Source organism: Petaurus breviceps, unplaced genomic scaffold (genome assembly GCF_028583685.1).
Source record: "Petaurus breviceps papuanus isolate PSGF00001 unplaced genomic scaffold, PetGlider_PUasm1.0 551, whole genome shotgun sequence".
NCBI lineage: Eukaryota > Metazoa > Chordata > Mammalia > Diprotodontia > Petauridae > Petaurus > Petaurus breviceps.
This window is the reverse complement of record NW_027186372.1, coordinates 3,043,579-3,065,670: the sequence shown is the minus strand read 5'-3', so window position 1 is coordinate 3,065,670 and position 22,092 is coordinate 3,043,579. Positions and strand designations below refer to the sequence as shown.

General features: G+C 43.4%; 1 protein-coding gene across 1 annotated transcript; it reads left to right on the top strand.

The window, feature by feature from the left end:
- The first annotated feature begins 4,955 nt into the window (after positions 1–4,955).
- IL17B (interleukin 17B) lies at positions 4,956–20,092 on the top strand. Its single transcript, XM_069102271.1, has 3 exons — positions 4,956–5,039; positions 17,000–17,328; positions 19,548–20,092. The coding sequence occupies exons 1-3, from the start codon at positions 5,019–5,021 to the stop codon at positions 19,792–19,794; spliced, it is 597 nt and encodes a 198-aa protein (XP_068958372.1). The 5' UTR covers positions 4,956–5,018; the 3' UTR covers positions 19,795–20,092.
- The last annotated feature ends 2,000 nt before the right edge of the window (positions 20,093–22,092 follow it).

Here is a 22,092-nt window from a genome sequence, read left to right as displayed (position 1 = left end):
TTACTCAAGGTAACAGGCAGTAATAATAATCAGGAACAAAATTTGATTAATCCTCTAATTCCAGAGTCAATGCTTTTTCTCCTTTACCAGATGTAAGGAAAGGCATAGATGAAGAAAAGCACTTGGTATCCCTCTGATGCTTGCTACCTGTATAATCTTGGCATGGTCATTTAGATTCCTTGAGTCTCAGTTTCCTCATCCATAAAATGAGAAGATTGGAGAAGATGACCTCTCAAGTCCTTTCCAGCTCTATACCTGTGGTCCTGTGTTTCATGGATAAAGTGGGCTGTCCAGAAGCAAGGGTTTGTGTTGGAGAATAAAAGGGGAAAAATGCTAGAAATGGAGATGAGGACCAAGCTGAGAGGAAAGGATGTTATCTCAGAGGCAACAGACAGAAACCACTGAAAACTTCTGAGAAAAGGAGTGATGTGATCTGAGAAGCAATTCAGGTATGATTATCCAGGCAGAATGTGGATTGACCCAAGAAGAGACTAAAGGTAGGAAGATGATTTATAGGATATTACATTAGTTCAGATGAGAGGTGATGGGAGTCTGTATAGAGTGGTTGTAGTGAAAGTATAAGGGATAGAAAAATGTGAGACAGCTTGTTTGGAGGTAGACCTAAGTGGATTTGGCAATAGATTGCTATGTGACACACTTTGGGAAAGATATTGATTAACTGCAGAACCTCCAGAGTAGAGTGAGTAGAATGGGGAAGGGCCTCCAAATAAAACCATATGAGGATTAGTTGAAGAAATGATGATGTTTCACCTGTAGAGGAGAAGGCATTGTGGGAGGAAGAGGGGGAACATGGACTGTGTTTTTAAATACTTGAAAAATTATCATGTGGAAAAGGGTTTAGACTTGATCTTATTCAATTCAGTCATTTTTCAATCGTGTTTGACTCTTCATGATCCCTTTTGGGGTTTTCTTGGCAAAGATACTGGAATGGTTTGCCATTTCCTTCTCTAGCTCATTTTACAGATGAGGAGACTGGAGTAAACAGGGTGAAGTGACTTGCCCAGGGTCACACAGCTAGTAAATGTCTACAGTCAGATTTGAACTAAGGAAGAGGAATCTCCTTGACTCCAGACCTGGCCCTCTACCCAAACTCGTTCTGCGAATCCCCAAAGGGAAGACGTACACACAATGCTGAAAGGTCTAGAGGTAGATTTCAACTTGATTTGAGGAAAAACTTCCTAACATGTAAGAATGCTCTACTTTAGCCAATGGTGAATCTCCTATAACTAGAGGTCTGTGGAGGGAGATGGAGAGGAGATTCTCAGTATGTGTGGGAGCAGGTGGTCCCTGAGGTTCCTCTCTGACCTCTCTGATTCTACTGTGCAGCAACAGAAGGGTTGGAGCAAAGAAAGCTTACAAAGAGAAGCCAGAAGCACCTAAGCAAGCCTCATCTGTGTCAAACTTTCTGCAAGACCAGCCTCATCTTCGTGGTGTGGGAAGATAAGTAATCCCATAGAAAGAGCCCTGAGTGGGCTCCAGAGACAAAGTTCCACTTCCTGCTTCAGCTATCTTCCTTGCTCTACAGTCTTTTCTAGCTTTGGTATTCTATCTTTTGTCTTTTAAGGTCTCTTACAAATTTTATGTTCCGTGTACTAAATCCCCTTTCAGCTTTGACATTCCATGTTCTATGTTCTAAAGTCACCTTCAGTTCTGACACTCTGTTCTAAGGCTCCTTCCTGTTCTAAGGCATCTGACAGACTATATTCTAAGTTCTAAGGCCACTTCTATGTTCTAAAGCACCTTCCTGCTCTGAAATCCTTTCTTCTATGGTCTAAGGTCTGGGGAACATAGGATCCATCTGGTACATAATTCTGACATCCTATGTTCTAAGGCTCCTTCCTGCTTTGACCATCTGTTCTAAGGCATCTTCCAGCTCTGACTGTATGTTCTATGGTCCAGGACCCCTTCCACCTCTGACATTCCATGTCCAATGGTCCAGGTCAATTTCAGAGCTAATATTCTCTATTCTAAGACCTCTTCCAGATCCGGCAGTCTACATTCTAACTCCTAAGGCTATTCCGACTCCGATGGTCTATGCTTCATATCCCAAGTCTCCTTCGTGTTCTAAAGCCCCTTCTACTTTATGAACTTCATGAGGTTTTTGGTTGCTTGTTGCCCTTCGTTCTCAAAGACACCAAAATGACATCACTCTATTGGAGTTGTGTCGAACTGTAGATCTGACCAATCCCAGCCCAGAAGGTTCTACCACAATTCAGGCGCAAGTCCATATGAATATTTGGGATGGAGATGTCTCTAAATTTGTACACCTCACTTTTCTGTTGAGCTACTGCAATTCTACTCTGCTCATAGAGCACAGTGCTTTCTTTGATGTGGGCACACCATGCTGGGCAGTCCTGTGCCAGTGTCTCCCATGTCACACGATCCATCCCAAATTTGGAATTGGAATTGGAATGAGGTCTTTCATAGTGAGTAGAATAGAAAGTCACCTGTTTATCACTGTGAATGAGTTGATCATGAGGATCATACAGGATCAGACACCTAGAGGGAAAAGGTTCTCAGACTCCTTAGTGACAGGAGGGACCAGAGAGATCCCTGTGCTCCTGTTCAATAATAAAGAATGGAGAGAGGGATGAAAAGGCAGGAGGCTGAGGACAAAGTCCCACAGCTCTCTGGTCCTGCCAACCCCCGCCCAGGGTTATTTATAGGAAAGGGAAGAAGGCAGGAAAGTGAAGCTCATTTGTAGGATGAGAGCCACTTTGGAATGTCACAAGATGGATGGGTCCAGAGGAGGTTTGTACTACATGACTGAGGAGCTGGCAAGGGCAGGAGAATATGGGGAAATACCACCATATTTGGTCAAATACCAAGCAAGGCTCAGCTCTATCACTGGAAACTTTGTAAGGAAGATGCCTCTGGACACATGTGTTGAGGCACAACCTCCTTACCCCTCCCCTTGCTCTCCCACAGATTGTCACCCACTTGGGGGAGGGCATGAAAAGCTGCCCCCCCAGATCTATTTCCTGCCTTCCTTCTGCCAGACCCCCAGGCCGGGAGGCTGGTGCAGTAGGAAGAGACCTAGCCTAGCAGGCAGAAGATCTGGGTTCAGGGCTCTCCTCTGCCGGTGGTCAACGGATGGGGTCCAGAATGAGGCATTTTGCTTTTTCCTGACCTTCGGTTTCCCAGTATGTAAAATGGAGGCAATAAGATTTGCATCATCTTCCTCAGAAGAGTACAATAAGGAGAGTGTTTTGTAAATTCTTACCAAAATAAGAGGTAGATAAGTGGTGTAGTGAGTAGAGTGCTGGACTTGGTGTCAGAAGACCTGAGTTCAAATGTAGCATACAACACTTACTAGTTATGTGACTCTGGACAAATCACTCTCTCTGCCTCAGTTTCCTCCATCATAAATGGGGATAACATGGGGCGGCCAGGTGGCTCAGCGAGTAAGAGCACCTGCTCCAGTGTCGGGATAACCTGGATCAAATCCGGGCTCAGATACTCAGCACCACACCCAGAAATAACTGGCCGTGTGACCTTGAGCAAGTTACTTAACCCCGATTGCTTTAAAAAAAAATAAAATAAAATAATAAATGGGGATAACAATGGCACCAACCTTCAAACACTAAATCTGTGGCCTATGGAGTCAAATCAGTACCTGACCAAGAATCCTCTCTATAATGTCCCTGACACATGGTTTGCTTTGAAGATTTCCTTCCGGTGAGGGGAAAACTTACCTCCTGAAGTTACACATTCCACTTTTGGATGATTCTAATTATTAGGAATTTTTTTCTTACCTAAAGCTTAAATCTGCTTCTCTGTGACTTTTACCCCTTGTTACTAATTCTTTCTTCCAGGGCCTAAGAGAACAAGTTTAATACCTCTGCCATATGAATATGTTAAGGGAGCTATCCTCATCTCGTCTCCATTGCCACCCCACCCTGCCCCAGACTTTGTAGCCTGAAAGAGTTCCTTCAAGCAGTCATCACTGAGCTCCCCCTCACAGTGCTGGTGGCTCTCCTCTCGGCATGCTTCCATCTCACAGGTTAGGAATTTTCTTCTAAACAAAGTCTAGGACAATCGTGCTACTTCCATATCTCTCCAATTTTAAGAAATACCTCATATTTTCTCTGAATTAAAGGATACACTCAATCCCACCTAGAATGCCACAGCTGAGACAGGCCTTGAAACACAGAACACAGTATGTCAGGGCTGAGATGAGCCTTAGAATACAGAAAATAGAATGTCAGAGCTAATATTGACTTTAGAACACAGAATGCAGAATGTCAGAGTTGAAATAGATACACGAATGTGGAATGTAGAATGTCAGGGGTGAAGGCATCTTCAAACACAGAAGACCAGAGGTGAAGGCATTTTAGAACGTGGAGCATTGAGTGCTAGAGATATCAGGAACTGCCCCTTCCAGACCTTTCATTTTACATTCAGATAGATTAAGGTTAAGAAATGGGAAGTGACTTGCCCAAGGTCACAGAATAGGTTAGTGGCAGAGCAGGAATTAGAGCACAACCCCCCTGATTCTTGTTGAAAGCATGGCTTCTTTGCAGAGCTCAGGAGCTGTTTCCCTGTGAGATTAGGCTGGACTCCAGCTGCAGCCAAAGAAACTGCTGAGGACGTTTGCTCTTCTGACCGCACCTCCCCAACCTTCACCCTCCCCCCAAAGTCCATCCAGGGAACCTGATTGTCTCAGTGTGCACTGTGGGTGCTGGTGGTCAGGTGGCCACAAGCCAAGAGCAGAGACGCTGTCCAGCCAGGCTCCACCAGACACACAGGACATTGTCCTTTTGTCAACAGCCCGGGCAGGTTCCGAGGCTGCCCACGGCCCCCTCTGTTGCCAACATGAATCTAGGCCAGACATGGCCAGGGGCTGAGGCTCTGAACTATCCCACCCCCCAGTCCCCACAAACACACCCCTTTTTATCTATAATTGCCTTGTTCCATCCTCTCTCTGCCAGTCCAAGGGAGGCATCCCTGCTGTTGCTGTTGCTGCTGCTCCTGCTGTCATCGACTGGCTCCCTACAATGCCTTCAGCTCACACTCTGGTACGTGACTGTCCCTCACCCCTCCCTTTGCTTTCTCTCCCCTTCCCCCCATTTAGGGATCTTGGCGTTCAGTTATTTCTTTCTTATTGGCGCATGGCTGTGGCTGGAAGTCCAGTCCATCAGAGAAACGTTCTTTCACTAGTCCCCCGTCTTCTGCCTTCATGCCTGGGAGGTCCCTCAGGCCAAGGAAGGAACAGAGCCTAGTTTATAACATTTGCCAATAGCTGACTGTTAAGAGAATTGGATCACAGTCCTCAGGCTGCAGATTCGAAGCAACGAATATGGAGTGAGAGAATGTGCATTCAAATTCTGTCACTTATCACACCAGCTGTGTGGTCTTAGGTGAGTCACTTTCCCTTTCCTGGCCTCAGCTTCCTTCTCTGTAAAATGAAGTGGTCGGCCTTGATGATCTGTAAGGTGCCTTCCGTCTCTTGATCTGATAATAACAGTTGTGTTAGATGATCCATTGAGGTTTACAAAGTGCTTTCTTTAACAGTATTTACTATCCCTGTTTTACAGGTAAGGGGAATACAGTTCAGGAAACGTGCATGCTTGCCCAGGGTCACACAGCTATCGAGTTATCTGAGGCAGAATTAAACCCAGATCTCTCATGATTCAAGGCACAAAGCATTTTCTATTCTCCTACACTCTCTGTGTTGGAGTGGAGGTGAACTGGGTTGAAACTCCCCACTTTGAGGCCGTGTCTAAAGGCTACAACATCTGGGTGACACAATCATCTGATCCTTCCCCAAAAGCCACATATGAACCAAACACCTACGAGCTTGACTGACTGCTTCATGTTTCATTGTGGGTGGTTAGTGTTACACTGGCAAAGAAGGGAAGACAGTAAAGAAAACAGCATGGAGACCTGGGTGCTAGTCTAGATTCCTAGTGGCCCAGGGTAACCTAGAACAAGCCAGTTTCTTTCTATTCATTTTTAATGGACCCTATTATTTCTTCAAGGGCAGCAGGGTGGTGCAGTGGATAGAGGGCCAAGCCTAGAGTTAGGAAGACTCATCCTCATGAGTTAATATCTGGCCTTGGACACGTAATAGCTGTGTGACCCTGTGCAAGTCACTTAACCCTATTTGCTTCAGTTTCTTCATCTGTAAAATGAGTCAAAGAAGGACATGCCAAGCCATTCCAGTTTCTTCGCCAAGGGAACCCAAAGCAGGGTCACAAAGAGTCTGGACATAACTGAAACAACTCAACAACAGCAAAAACTCCACAGGTGGTAGTTGTTATTAGCCTGTCAGCAGAGTAACTGCCTTGGCCAGTTCGATAAAGATTTCTGTTCCAGAGTCCACTACGAGAAGGAAGGGACAAGTTAGCCATTGATCATAGGAGGAAAAAGGCACATTTATAGACATGTAGGTAAATAACACCGGACAATTCCAAATGAAAATGCTCTTTCCAGCCAGACTCTATCAGGAGGTGTTAGGACTTGACTATCTAGGACAGGGGTGGGGAACTTGTGATCTTGAGGCCCCTTGTGATGCTCTAGATCCTCAAGTGTGGCCCTTTGACTGAATCCAAACTTCACAGAACAAATCCCCTTAATACAAGGACTTGTTCTGTGAAAGTGGGACTGAGTCCAAAGGCCGCACTTGAGGACCTAGAAGGCCACGTGTGTCCTCAAGGCCGCAGCTTCACCCCCTCTGACCTAGGACGCTTCCCCTTCCCTTCCTCCCACTGCCATGCGGTGGTCTCCCTCAAGTCTCGATTTGCCTGGGTATTTTGTCAAGCTCACGGATCTTCAGCTAAGAGCTACAGGGAAAGGACTCGATACCCACAAACGGCCTGTCTTCCCCCCACAGACAGGACCTCATCTCCAGTAAGTGACGCCCACTCTCCTCCCCTTCCCCTCTTATTGAGCTGTATTGTCCCTCCCTTACTCCCTCTTCTAATGTCATTCGGCGATGATCCCGACGTCCCCTATCTGCTGCTGTTGGTCTCATTATAATATAATTAGCAAGTATTTACATAGTTTGGAACATGCTCAATTCAAGTTCTAGTACTGGAGGGTTGGGGTGCTCTGCTGCCCATAAGAGTCCTACTGGCACACTTAGAGCATGCCTCCTGTGGACCCATCTTAAGGGGCAGCTCGGTTGTACAATAGGTAGAGAGTGGACCTAGGGCCAGGAAGGCCTACATTCACAGTCCTGCCTCAGGCACTTACCATCTCTGTGACCTTGGGCAAGCCCCGTAACCTTCACCCCCCTTGGTCTCCTCATCTGTAAAATGAGCACCCGGCTCTCAGGATAGTTGTAAAGATAAAATGAGATAGTACTTATAAAGTGCTTTGCAAACCTTAAAGTGTTATATAAATGCTAGCTATTATTATTATTAATCCTATCTTAATACTAAAACACCCTATCTGCCCAAGGTTATCCTCAGCCCATCCTAACACTACCGTCATATTTTATTACATGAACTTATTTAAACAAGCCCTCACTTTGTCCTTGACTTCTGGATCCTGCCCTTCTCTTTTATTACTTAGCAGTCAACCTGTTACTCTTTAAATGACTCTGTCCCAACCTGATACCCCAGTTATCCCTCCTTCCATTAATAGCAAAAGTCATTATTACAGTTGCTCCAGCCGCCATGAGGTTTTGTGTGAACCAAGAACAAAAAGGGAAGCAATAATATGCCCCCCCCAGGCTCATAGTCCCAATAGCACATGACCCACTTCTCCCAGCACATCACAGCCCATTCATTCTTCATTTGCAACCCCTGTCTATGCATTTTGTTATCTGAGCTGCTGTTCCAGTATTGGAAAGAGAAGTTAGCCATCTGGTCATTTCACCAAGAGTAGAAGAAAGTCCATTTTTATTTTATGATTCACATATACCTGGGCAACAAGGTGGTACAGCAGATGCAGCATTAGGCCTGAAGTCAAGAAGATTCATCTTCCTGAGTTCAAATCTAGTCTCAGACACTCAGTAACGGCATGACCCTAGACAAGTCACTGAGTGCTATTTGCCTTAGTTTCCTCATCTATAAAATGAGTTGAAGAAGGAAATGGCAAACCCCTTCAGTATCTTTGCCAAGAAACCCCTACAAAAGACTACAAAAGCAAAAATGAAACAGTCCCTGTCTTCAAGAGCCTTATATTCTGCTGGGGAAAACAACAGATACACATATAAGCAAACACAAAACACATGTAAGGGCACCCGCGCAGGTGTACGCTCTGTCCTATTTGAACCCAATTCCCCCTGTGCCAGAAGCATCCAGAAGCTTACCCATCAGGATGTGGTTCCCAATTTGCCCAGATGACTTTGCATGGTAGAATGTTGCATTTAGTTTTCTAGGATCTCCAAAAGCTCCTCCATTTTCCTCATATGGAAAGCAAGGATGTGGGGAATGATCCACTAATAGAAGAGAATTATCAAATGTTGAGTTGCCACATCATCCTTCCCTATAGATGCTGCCTTGACCCCCCACCAAGAGAAACATTCATCCCTACCTAGGAGGTTAGGGATCAGGCCAATATCATCCACTCCTTTAATGTAATTAGGTGCAAGGTTATCCTTGCTACATCCTGTCCACAAGTCTGAAAGAATTTGGGGATTCTGGGACAACCCTCACCTCTGATACACTCCAGATAATGAAACAGCCAGCTTTCATGGTCTCTAAGAGTGGTCACTAAAACAGTTCATGTGCTGTACCAAGACATGCTTCTATATATTAAAGCCACGTAACCACTTATGGACTATATCCTTCCTCTCTTTGGGAAAGTAGAAAGGAACATCTGGCTCTATCCAATAACCATAGATCCACTGCTTTATTTTCTATAGTGTCTTCTTGGAAATAAGACATTGTGCTTCGTCAAAATCAGAATCCCTCTAGTGCAAGGGTGGGGAACCTGTGGCCCTCTAGGTCCTCAAGTGCAGCCTTTTGACTGACCCTTATAAAATTGTTTTAAAATATACCTTCTCAGTTTTGTAGAGCAGCTAGGTGGTGCAGTGGATAGAGCACCGAGCCTAGAGTCAGGAAGACTGAGTTCAAGTGTGACCTCAGATATTTACTAGTTCTGTGACCCTGGGCAAGTCACTTAACCCTGTTTGCCTCAGTTTCCTAATCTGTAAAAGGAGCTGGAGAAGGAAATGGCAAACTCTTCCAGTATCTCTGCTGAGAAAACCCCGAGTGGAGTCGCAGAGTCGGACACAATTGAAACAAACAAACAATGACAACTCAGGTTTGTTTTAAAAACTATTTTATCGGGTGCTTACAGAAGAGCTTATGCGCAAATATTATTGGAATCGCCAAATCCTTCATCAATAAAAATATGCAAAGCTCACACTGCGCTTTAGTATCCGCGGAGCACTTCACATACATGGCCTCTTATCAATATCCCTTTGAAATAGCAGCTTCAGGCAGTACTGGTCCCACTTCACCGTAGAGGAAGCAGAGGCCCTAAGAGGTTAGGTGAGAAACCCCAGGGTTGCCCACGTGTCAAAGATGGGATTCGAGCCCAGATTCAAATCCAAGTCCAGCTATCCTTCCTCTATGCCACACTGCCTCTGTCCAGATTGTTAATGCCTGGTTCCCCAATTAAACAGTCCGTGGGAGGCAGGGGATCCACAAAAGACCTGTGACATACCGCTTCCCATGGGGGGAACTCTTTTTTCCCATCAGCAACCTAACCTAAGTGCCACTGATGTCCATTTTAATCTAAATAAAGAGTTACAACATAATGCAGGGGTGGAAAGAGCTGGATTCGGAGTCAGAGACCTGAATTCAAAACATAGTTTGGCAGTTACCATCTATGTGACACAGGCTGCATCACCTGTCTGGGCCTCAGTTGCTCCATTTATAAAATGAGGGGGTTGGGCAAGATATTGATCTAAATCTATGAGCCTATTAATTATACCCAATTAGAATCATATGAAGTTCCAGTTTCTAGAAATAACATTAAAATTTCATCCTACCAAATCCACATTTAACAAAATTATACCTGTAAAGAATTCTAATTAGTAAGACCAAATAAATAAAATATAGAAAAAGTTTATTCACAGTTCATATACTGATGCACAAATTTATGTAGCATCATGAGCATTCATTAAGGGCTGAGATTTATTGTCCTAATTCGGGCCAAGTATGAGAAAGTGGTCATGTAAAAGTTAACTTGATAATGACCAAAACCCAAGGACCTCTGAATTTATTAATCATGTGATCATCGCTTTCCTCCCTTCACTACCATTTTTTTTTCACTGCAGCCCTGATGGAATTTCATAATTTTTTTTACCCTACTGTTATCTACTTCTGCCCTTGTACTCAGTCAGAAGCCAATATAATTTCCCACCATGACCCAAGGTCTTTCATATATTGCATCTTGTAAAAAAAAAAAAAGTACTTTTCCAAAATAGAGTATTTTCTAACATACCAGTGTCTGTATATTTAAATCATATTCATATAAACATGTATCTGAACATCCACAGATGCATTTAATACTGAATCAGTTTTCAAAGTCATCATTTCTTGAAGGAGGTTAAACCTTTGCAGACTTTTTCCTGGCTCAAGCAATGAAGTCAGTAAGACTTGGGTTTAAATCTGCTTCAGGCACTTACTAGCTTTGTGACCCTAGGTACTGGACTTGGGAGGTAAGGCAGCTAAAACCTTATAATCCAAGGGTTTATTAAATGCTGACTCTGGGCCTCAGTTTCCTCATCAGTATAAAAAAAAAGAGAGAGAGAAGGCGTCACCCTCAACGGCCTCTTGACTTTTCCTCCAGCTCTAAACCTATGACCATTCCATGAAATAGAACTTTATGCAGTTTAGGGAAGACTTCCTCCTTTTTTCAGGGTTGCTCACCACTTTGGAAAATGTCTCCTTTCTTCTACCCTTTGCAACCCTATTTGACTCCTGCCTACCTGCTACTCTCCTCAATCCCCTATGGGCTTTGACCAATGATACAGACTCTTCTCTGTGTCTTGTGGAGAAGGCACGAACACTCACACACACACACACACACACACACACACACACACACACACACACACATTTGTAATGGGCAGCATGCCAAACAAAATTCATGGCAGAGAAGCACTGGCTGGTCCACGTTCCTGCTCTCCTTTCTGTGCTTCTTCAGCCCCAGCAGGATTCCAAGGGCTTTACCCACCTTAGCTTCATTCAGGTTGACCTTGTCAAAACTTTCAGCTGTCCCTTAGCTTTATCCCTTTGCTCTGGGACCTCAGCCCTGCAGATTTTGTTTCCCTGAGATAGACATCAACTGTTTTCTCTCTTGTCTCCCTTTCTGCGATGATCATAGTGCCCCAAGAGCTCTCTTAGAGGAAAGAATTTATCCTCCTGTCTTCAGGGAGCCAAGTGAAACAGTCTCCCAAGGAACTCCTTCAGGCTTACCTTGTCCGGGTGTCCCAGACTTTCTTCCCCGCAGGGAAGTCAACAACACAATTCATTATTTATTCTGTAACGCTGCTCCATCACAAACACAAGTTCCTTTCTCCTCTTTCTCCTAGGCACCCTATAATTCTTGCTGTAGTTTAATATTCCCACGGTCACAGAAAATATGGCATTGAATGAAAGCCTGATGTCTTGCAGTCTGCCCCCAGCTCCGGATTTAACTGCCACAATTGTTTCTTTGTTAACTCTTGTGTTTCACCATTTTACTTTCAAGCTTCCTTTTCTTGCTTAAATGCTAACCCCCCTAGCTCTGGATCCCATTTCTCTTTTTTACATACATCTGTCCCTCATTTTCAGTGATCTGGGGCATCAAAACCTGCCAGAACATTACCCTTCCCCTCCCCTCGCAGATTCTTTTGCTCTTATTATCCAAGACTGCAATGAAGGGCTGTAACTAGGATGAAGCCACCAGGACTTTGTCCCCAGGAAACATACATTAAGCAGAATAGAAATAATGAATTCTTTTATCGAGTTAGCAAAAATCACTAGTTAGTTGACGAAGCATAGTTCTTCCTCCCAGTGGTCAAATCCTATTTAGGTAAGCTCCTCCCCATAGCGGGAAGGATTCTAGTGCCGGACCTTGGCCAAACTGAATGTGTCTTTAAAAAGCTGACTTGAGGGCTTGTTTTGTGCTGTTTGTCCCAGGCATTGATTTCCAATTACAGCTCTGCTCTAATGTTTATCGACTAAGCTTTCATGGAAGAACAATCTTCTTTCCCCAGGGACAAGTATCTTTCCTACTTGTTAACTGTTTTAAAATAACTTGTAAATCTCACTTTTCCTTATCTGTAATTTGGATTCTGAGTATATAAGTATTATTGCCCTTTCTTCTAAGAGCATCTTGAACCCACCATACCATCAGCTCCCAGAAGATGAGCGATCAGTCAGGTTCCTTATTGCCAACTGCACCAACTTCCCCTGTAGCTCCCAGACCCCACCGCTGAGCCCCATTGTAGCTAATAGGAGTTACAAGAGAAGTCTATAAAGGGAACCTGGATTCATCTACTTTCCTTGAACCTACAATGCTCTGGCTAAGGGCTATAAGAATGAAAGTGCCGTCTGAGCCCAAGTCTTTCTCCCAAAACAGGATGACAAATTCAGTAAGCCACATCCCACTCTCCTCCCACACCCAAGATACTTGCCAGAGTTACCCCACTCACACCCATTCTCAAATGTCACTCAAACATTAGTCCTGGATCTCTTGCCCCCATTGCTTGCAGAGCTCTACACATGCTCAATCCACTCTCCAGTAGGGGAGCGCCTCTGTTGTCCAGGCAACAGTTTTACTGCCCATGCGTGTTGATGAATCCATTCATCCTCTGGTCACCTTGACCTGGTCATTTATTCCTGTGCTCTGCTAAGTCTCCCTGTTGGACAGGCCCCCTTTGGCCTGTCTCCCCCGCAGTCCTTGAGCTTACAGACTTACTTACACCAGTGCATTCTCAAAGCCTCAGAGCTGAGCCCCACGCTCTAGACACTTGTCGGCTTCCAGCCAGCAGTCATTTTTATCCCCTTTCCCACAGTAACAGGGATGGCTTGTTTGCAGTACTGACAACGTGGTGTGCAACATGAAAACATAACTATTTCTTTGCTTCCTGCAAGACCCTTTCAGATGGTAGACAGGAAGGAGTCTATGTGGTCTTGCAGATTTATGCAATCTTAGAGCTAGAGTGCCATTAAAGACCATCTACTTTAATGTCCTCATTTGACAAATAAAGAAACTGAGGCTCAGGGTAGTTAAGTCACACACCAAAAGTCATAGGGGTTGGAAGGGTCAAAGTTTTTTTTTTTTTAAGCAATTGCGGTTACGTAACTTGCTTAAGGTTACGTGGCCAGGTGTTTCTGGATGGGTGCTAAGTGTCTGAGCCTGGATTCAATCCCAGATCATCCCAACTCTGGGGCCAGTGCTCTTACTCACTGTGCTAGTAAGCCTGGCTGCCCCAAGCATCAAAGACTTAAGAGTCATAAGCTTTAAGGGTCAAAGGCAGGACTCAAAGCCAAGCTCTGGTGACGTTTTCTGTTTTGCTTTGTTTTGATTTTTACTCTGAAACCAGGTTTCTTTAGCTACACCACTCTGACTCCCAAATATATAAAATTTGATAGCCAATGAACAAGCAGTCATTGAATGTACACTCTGTGTCAGGTGTTGTGCTAAACACTCCATTCCCACAAAGAAAGACCAATTCCTGCCTTCAAGGAGCTCACATTCTAATGGATGTTAAAGTAGTATAGAAATTGCTAGGATATATGTGTGCGTACACACACACACACAAACATAGATACATACACATATATGTATGTATGTATGTATATATGAAAAGTCTTCCCTAAGCAATGCTCATAATTGTACCTCTAATAATCATATTAGATATAGATATAAAATCCCATTTCTTTCCTAAGCAATGCTATAATAATAACTGTAATAATCTTATATAAAAAATCATATGCCTTCCTTAAGCAATGCTCATAGCTATTACTGTAATAATCATCTCTAGATATATAGTAATGATCGTAGAGAATAATAACTTCATATATCTAGAGATGACTGTTACAGTTACAGCCATGAGCATTGCTTAGGGAAGGAATCAGGTACAGACTGGAAACATAGGTAAGCATCAAAGCTTTAATTTCAATTCAATTTGTTAAGCAAAGGAAACACAAATGAAGAATGGCATAGTTCTGCCCCACATACTTATTCTCAACGTGATACTAGACAAGTAAGTTCACCTCTGTTTGTCTTAGTTGCCTCATCTATAAAAATGGGGATAATAATAGCACTTACTTTCTGGTGCTGATTTAAGGATCAAATGAGATAGTGTTTGCAGAGTGCTTTGCTAATTTTAAAGTGCAGGGATGGCTAGGTGACGTAGTGAGTAGAGCATTGGCCCTTGAGTCAGGAGAACCTGAGTTCAAATCTGGCCTCAGACACTTAACACAAAACTAGCCATATGACCTTGGGTAAGTCACTTAACACCTACCCCAACAAAAAAGCAAAAAATAAATACAAATAATTTTAAAGTACTATGAAATGTTAGCTAGTTTTATTTTTATTATCTCTGCCTTCAGGAACATTAATTAATTGGTCATTTAATTTAAAAGCATTTGTTAAGGGTTTACTATATTCCGGCATTATGATAAGCTCTGGGGGCATAAACAGAAAAGACTCTCTGTCCAAATGTGGGATTTACATTCTAATGGGGAGTGTGGTAACCAAAGACGGAAAGGCAAGGTTATTGGGATGATGAGTGGAGCCATAGAGCAATCTGCTGATGGGTCATTTCCAGAAACAATCATGGTATTGATTTGATTACTGTTCCCAGAACAAGTCAGAAGGGAGGAAGGGTTATACAGTGGCAAGGAATAGCAAGAAGGTGAATGCCACTGGATTTATAAAATACATGGAGAAAATTAATATGTAAAAATACTGGAGAGAAAGGAAACAAGTATGTTATGAAGGGCTTTAAAGGTCGAATAGTGAGTGGACTTCTTTGTATTTGACTCTAGAGGTAATAAGGAGCCACTGGAGTTTATGGAATGGTTGGGTTGCCGTGATCAAATTTGTGCTTTAGGAAGATCAGTTTGACAGCTGGCTAGAGGATAAAGTAGAATAAGGAGATACTTCTGCAATGGTTCAGGGCATGAGATGATAAGGGCTTGAACCAGGATGGCGGCATTGTCTGAAGAGAGAAGGCAGTGTATGCTAAAAAGCTGAAGTGACAGCTGATTGGAAATAGTGACCTCCCTCACCATCAGGTGTGATGCAGAGGGAATTCCCTGTTCAGGTATTCTTCAAGCTAGATTGTTCTTGAGTTCTTATCCATATGTGAGAAACTGATTCTGCAACACAAGTTATAATGTGATGGGGGCCGGGGACAGAGGGGGTTATGGACAAAATAGAGAGCCAGACAAAATACCTTAGGAAAATTCAAGGTAGAGATGACTTTCATCTGGAAGGAATTAGGAAAGGCTTCATGGAAGAATTGGCATTTAAACTGAGCCTTCAAGGAAGGGAAGGATTCTAATTGGTAGAAACAAGGAGGAAGTACATTTCAGGCATGAGAGAGAGCCAGCAAACGTACAGAGGCAACAGACAGCAGCAGAAGATTAGAGATTAGCTGCTAATGCAATCTGCTCAGAATCTAGAGTGTTTCCAGGGGAATAATGTAAAAGAGGGCTGGCCAGGTTACTTGGACCCAGATTATGGAGGACCCCAAAGGACAAGTTAGGGAGTTAGCATTTTATTTTCTAGGCAATAAGGGGCAATGGAAGGTTTCTGAATTGGGGAAAGATAAAGGTACTAGCTATGTGAAGGCTGGACTAGGAAGGAAAGACAATAGTGGAAGGGAGGTTAATGAGGAAACTTCTATAATTGTCCCAGTGACAGATAATGAGATACGGAAATAGGCGACATGATTGGAGAGGAGGGGATAGATGCAAGAGATATTTGGAGATGGAATCAATGGGATTAGGAAGCTCATTGGAAGCAATGATAAGGGAGAGGGAGAGTCGATGATTTCATCGAAGTTTTGAGTCTAGATGACTGGGAAGATAGGGCAGGTAGGCAGTAAAGTGGATAGACTGCTTTCCCCTGGAGTCAGGAAGACCCATTTTCTTGAGTTCCAAACTGGCTTCAGAAACTTACTAGCTGTGTGACTCTAGTTAAATCATTTAACCCTGTTTGCCTCAGTTTCCTTATCTGTAAAATGAGCTGGAGAAGGAAATAGCAAACTTCTCCAGTATCTCTGCCAAGAAAACCCCAACCAGGGTCATGAAGATTTGGACTAAACAACAGCAATGACAACGAATGGGAAGACGAAGTCACTAACAGAAGTATAGAATTAAGTAAAATTCTGACTTTATCACTTACTGTCTATGTGACTTTTGGCAAGACACTACTTCTCCTCTCTTGATCTCAGTTTCTTTATCTGTAAAATGAGGAGAATGGACTAGATAATCTCAACAGCTCCCTCTAACTCTGAAATCAAAAATCCCATGATTCTAGAGCAATTATTTTTAATATTTTAATAATTATCTCAAAATTGTTATATTGAGAGAGGGGGTATTTTTCAATGGCATCTTTGCCATCCTGTGTATCTTATGACAGGGGTGAGGGAGTGGGAGTAAATGTGAATGGATTGGTATGTATGAAATAGTACAGAAATGAAGAAATGTATAAATGAAGTAGGGTGGTTGACTGTTGATGGAAGGTAAGTATGAGTGGTTTTAGTGGAAGGAGGGAATGTGCACCATTATGTATAAGAACCTATGCGTGGGAGTGGGGATGGCTGAGTGGGCATGAACGGGCGGTGCTAGGTGTGTTTGCGGGCGGGTGGGGAAGGGCAAAGGGAAGCCTGGACATTGCAGCAGGCAGTTAGGGGAGAAGGTTCTGGAATACGGAATGCTTCTCTCCTTGGGCTGCCTCACACGGTCAGGGCCTCTCACTCTCTGACCTCACAAAGGTTCTGGAGTGAGGCCTGCCGCTTGTCTCTCTGCTGAGTCAAACTAGATTGTAACACTTCCATGGGCTCTTTCTTTAGCTTGGACTCCTTGCTGTGTCCATCTTTCTCTCCCTGACACTGGGTATCCCAGGGCAGCCAAAGGCCAAACTCCAGAATCCCAAAGGAAAGAGGAAAGGGTCAGCGAGGCCAAAAGGTCTTCCCTCAGTGGCTCAAGGACCCTTAGACTCGGTCCAAAGGGTGAAGCTGCCAGGGGAGAAGGTGTTCGCCTTAATGGAAGAATATGAGAGGAGCATTCAGGAGATGGTGACCCAGCTGAGGAACAGCTCAGAGTCATCCAAGGGCAAGTGTGAGGTCAACCTGCAGCTGTGGATGTCCAACAAGCGGAGCCTGTCCCCATGGGCGTACAGGTGAGTGCAGCATCTGGTCCCCACAATAAGGGATGAATGCCTAGAATGGCAAAGCCAGTAGACACCCTTCAGTTTTTCTAATTTTGACCCTTCATTTTACAGATGAGGAAACGGAAACCCAGGGAGGGGGGCGTGCTTTAGTCAAGACAAAGTGGCTGTCACCATGAAATCTAATATCTTGGGTCCAAGTCCAGCTCTCTCTCCACTATCCTGTGCTCCAGCTCATGTGCCTACAGTATATTAAGATTAACAAAGCACTTTCCTCACAACAACCCTATGGGATAGGTTGGGCGAATAATATTATCAAAAAAAAGGAAAGGTAGAGCATCACAGAAGTAAAGTCACTTGCTCAAGGACACAAAGGGGGTGTTGGCACTAGGCTAGAAACCCATACCCATCATAGGAGACTGGTAGAATCATAGGATACAGGGCAGGGAAGCAACAAAGTCCATCCTCCTTAGTTTGCTGCCATGGTTTCATCATTTTCAGTCATGTCTGACTCTTCATGACCTTTTGGGGGGTTTTCTTGGTAAAGATACTGGAATGGTTTTACCATTTCCTTCTCCAACTCATTTTATATATCAGGAAATTCAGGCAAATAGGGTTAAGTGACTTGCCCAGGGTCACACACAGCTAGTAAGTGTCTGAGGCTGGATTTGAACTCAGGTCTTCATAATTCCAGGCTTGGTGTTCTATCCGCTGAGCCACCTAACTGCCCCATTCCTTCATTCCCTGATATGGAAACTGAGGCCCAGATGAACTTACCCAAAGGCAATCAGGTAATAAGTAGAAAAGCCAAGATTTGAATCTGGGTTTTCTGATTTCAAATCTAGTGTTGTTTTCACCATACTATATTCACATGGAGAATATTACCAGGTTACTTGTAGGCTCCATTCTGACTCAAAGGTTGCTTTCCCACAGCAAAAACTAAATAAAGTTAAGGACGCTAACCATGTAGAAAGAGCCATTGACAATTGATCTGAGCCTGAATAAACTCTGAATAAAATCAAGTGAAGGTAATAATAGAAAGGGTACTTGTAATGTGGAAAGAATGCCAGCCTTGTATTTGAAAGACCTGGGTTCCAATTCAGGCTTTATCCCTTACTGTCTACACACCCCTGGACAAGAAACCACTTCTATGAGCCCCTTTCTTCCCATCCACAAAATGAAGATATAATTACTTGCTGTTTGACCATAGTGAGGTTCAAGACCCTTCTCTGACATATACCGGCTGTGTGACCCTGGAAAAGTCACTCAGCTTCTTAGTGCTCTAAGCCCAAGACCCCAACTAATTTGCTGATATGTTTTTCTCCTTACACCAATGAAATCACAAGGTTATTGTGAGAACCAAATGAAACAACATATGCAAAACACTTTAAATCCCTAACTAAATATAAAAAACAAAGACAATTAAACTTATAGGATGGAGATACCACCTTCATAATCCTGACTCTGGCAACAGGAAGCTATTATTGATGCAATTACCACCTGCTTGATCCTATGCAAATCACTTTACATTTGTCTGCCTCAGTTTCCTTATCTGTAAAATAGAGATGAAAATAATAGCACCTATTTAATAGAGTTGTTGTGAGGATCAAATGAGTTGTTTGAATGAAAATGCTTTTGCAAACCTTAAAGGACCATATTAGTGTTAGCTATTATTACTTTAGGTTGAAGACATTGGGATGTTTGGTTTGGAGAAGAGGAGAATTAGTGGGGGAACATGACCACTATCTTAAAGCAATTGAGGGGGGTGATGTGGAAGAGATAGAGAATTTATTCTGCTTGGCCCTAGAGCACAGCACAGGAACAGGGGGGCAAGTTGCGGAAAGGCAAATTTCAGTTCCATATAAGGATAAACTTGGTATTAGAAGAGTCTCTAAAGATCACGAGTTTCCATCACTAAGGGCCTTCTAGTCGAGGCAGGATGAACACTTACCAAGGGGATGTCTGGGGGAAGCCTGCTCAGAGCCTTAGCCGTCCTCCTCTGTCTCAGATTCCAAGATTCTGCAGAGCAGTGTTAATTATATTTTTGAACAGAAGATAGTACTTCAGAGAATTCTCCTATGTTTAGTCAAAGGCTTTGGGGTGCGGAGAGGTGACCAGAGGGCAGAGGCTTGGATCTTAATCTTAGCCCTCACCTCTGGGCCAAGGGGACGAGGGAGGACTTGGTGAATAGCTCCTTCCCAGTGAGCCTTCCTCCTGCATCTCTCCTGCAGCCTGAATCATGACCCAGCTCGAATCCCTGTGGACCTCCCCGAGGCCCGCTGTCTTTGTCTAGGCTGTATCAATCCCTTCACGATGCAGGAGGACCGAACCATGGTGAGCGTCCCTATTTACAGCCAGATCCCTGTACGTCGCCATCTCTGCTCCCTGTTTCCCCGGGTTGGCTGGAGGCAGCAGAAGGCCTGTGCCCCAAGGCCTGTCATGGAGACTATCGCTGTGGGCTGCACCTGTATTTTCTAAGCAGGGCCCAGAGAATGGCACTCTCTCCTCTCTGATGATGGACCTATGATGTTGAACCACAGCAGGACTGCCTTTAGCATTGTTGATCTAACAATTCAATTTGTTTCAACAAATATTTATTGAATGCTTATTGTATACGAAGCCTTATATTTGGATACAAAGAAGGACCCTGATACATGAAGTCTCATAGGTTTTTGGACATGACCAATGTGGGGATTTGATTTGCTGGACTGTGCACACTTGTTATGAGGAGCTTTTTAAATTGTTTGAATTTATTGGTGGTGGGGAAGAGAGACAATAAATGCATGTGAAAAATGTCTTTTTTTTTTTTTGCCTTTTTGTAGGGCAATTGGGGTTAAGTAATTTGCCCAAGGTTACACAGCTAGTTTTGTTGTGTGGGTGTTAAGTGTCTGAGGCCAGAACGGAACTCGGGTCCTCCTGACTCTGGGGCTGGTGCTTTACTCACTGTGCCACCTAGCCACCCCCAAAACAAGTCTTTTTTACAAAGGAAAACCAATGAGCTTTGATAAAGACTAGACTGAGGAAAAAGTGTGGAGGGAGGGAAATAAGAGAAAAGAAAATAATACAGTTTCTGTCCTCATGGCACTTAGACTCTTATGGGCGTTGGGGAGAGGGGAAATAGCAAATGCATAGTGTCGTACAAGGGAGAGTGTGGTGTGAGAAAATAAGAAATGCAAAATACTTCAAGCAAGTTTGAGGACCAAGAGAACAGTTTTAGGTGGGAATAAGACACAGTGACCTCATGGAAGGCTTCACAGAGGTGAAGTGAGCTGAGCTGAGCACAGATAAAACTATGAATAAAATCTAGTGAAGGTAAAGCATTCCCTTTATCCTGCTCCCCCAGGGCTTTGCCCTCCATGTCCAGCTCAACACTCCACTGAAGGAAAGAAAAGTCCATTGTGTGGGGGGAGGTGGAGGGAGGAAGAGGCAGTGGGGGAAAAAGGGGAAGGAGGAAAGGGGAAGTAGAGAGGAGGAAGAGGGAGCAGGGTAGGGAATTAGGCTTAAACTTCTTGATGGAAAGGACTATTTTTACATTTTTTTTCTTTGTAACCCCAGTCCTAGTGCCTAGCACACAGTAAGTGCTTAATAAAATGTTTGTAGATTAATTGAGTGGCTTAGCAGAACCTCTTGCAGAAAAGAAGGCCATACCCTGCCTAGTCTGTAGTTCTTTGTGGTCAGCCTTGTGCTTGGATTACAAATTGTTTGAGCTTGGACTGGGGAGTTCTTTGGAGCAGGTCTGACCTCCAGATTGTGTATAATTCAATAAAAATCTATTAATTATATACTATTTGAAAGGCCTCTGGAGACACACAGAGATACGACACAGATCTTGCTCTTATGAAGTTTATAATTCAATAAAGTGAAAGATAGAGATAGCGAAAGAGATAGAAATAGAGAGATATCTTTCTAGGTATATTCCCATATATGTATATGTCTATATACATATCTAGATAGCTATCATCTTTCTAAATACATGTGTGTATATATACATGTACATGCACATATTTATGTATGTTTATATAGATATCTAGATATTTGAATCTAATATTTTTCTATATATACACACATATACATATATAGATTCATATGTATATATGTGTATCTAACTATATTTATGAATTATGTATTTATAAATACATACATATATACATACAAAGATACATACCTACACACACATAACTCTAATCAGGACTATGTGCAATAAGTGCAGTAATCATAGATAATGGAATATAATGGTAATCACACTGGCATATCCAGGATGGCTGCTAGCACAGGTTCTTAGATCTGCTTTGCTAGGAATATAACTGTTTAAGAGGTCAACAGTCTTTTTTAATCACATTCACTAGTTCAGAGTCAAAGTCAGCACTCTGAACTTTAGAGATAATACAAGCAGAGAAATAAAGACCAACAGACAGGGATCTGACTGCCTGAATCAACTTACATCCCCGAATTGAGAGAGTTGTCTGAGCAGTTGGGAAGCTCTGAACATACAGTCACTCACAATCTTGAACAGGTAATCACAAGATCCTTCTCATTAGTCAGCCTCCAAAGCAAAATACCAACTCAGAGTATATATACACTTCTCAGAGCCAGAAAGCATCACAACCCTGGTGACTCAGAGCCTAATTAGAAATTAGCAAAAGGTGTGAAAGCCTTCCTATAAGCAAGCCTCCCCTAAGCAAGCTTCCCTTAATGGGCTCCAAGTGAGGCCTATTAATGGGTGGGGAAGATCTTAAATCCCATTAACATTACATGGAGGTTTAGCGCATGCCTAGA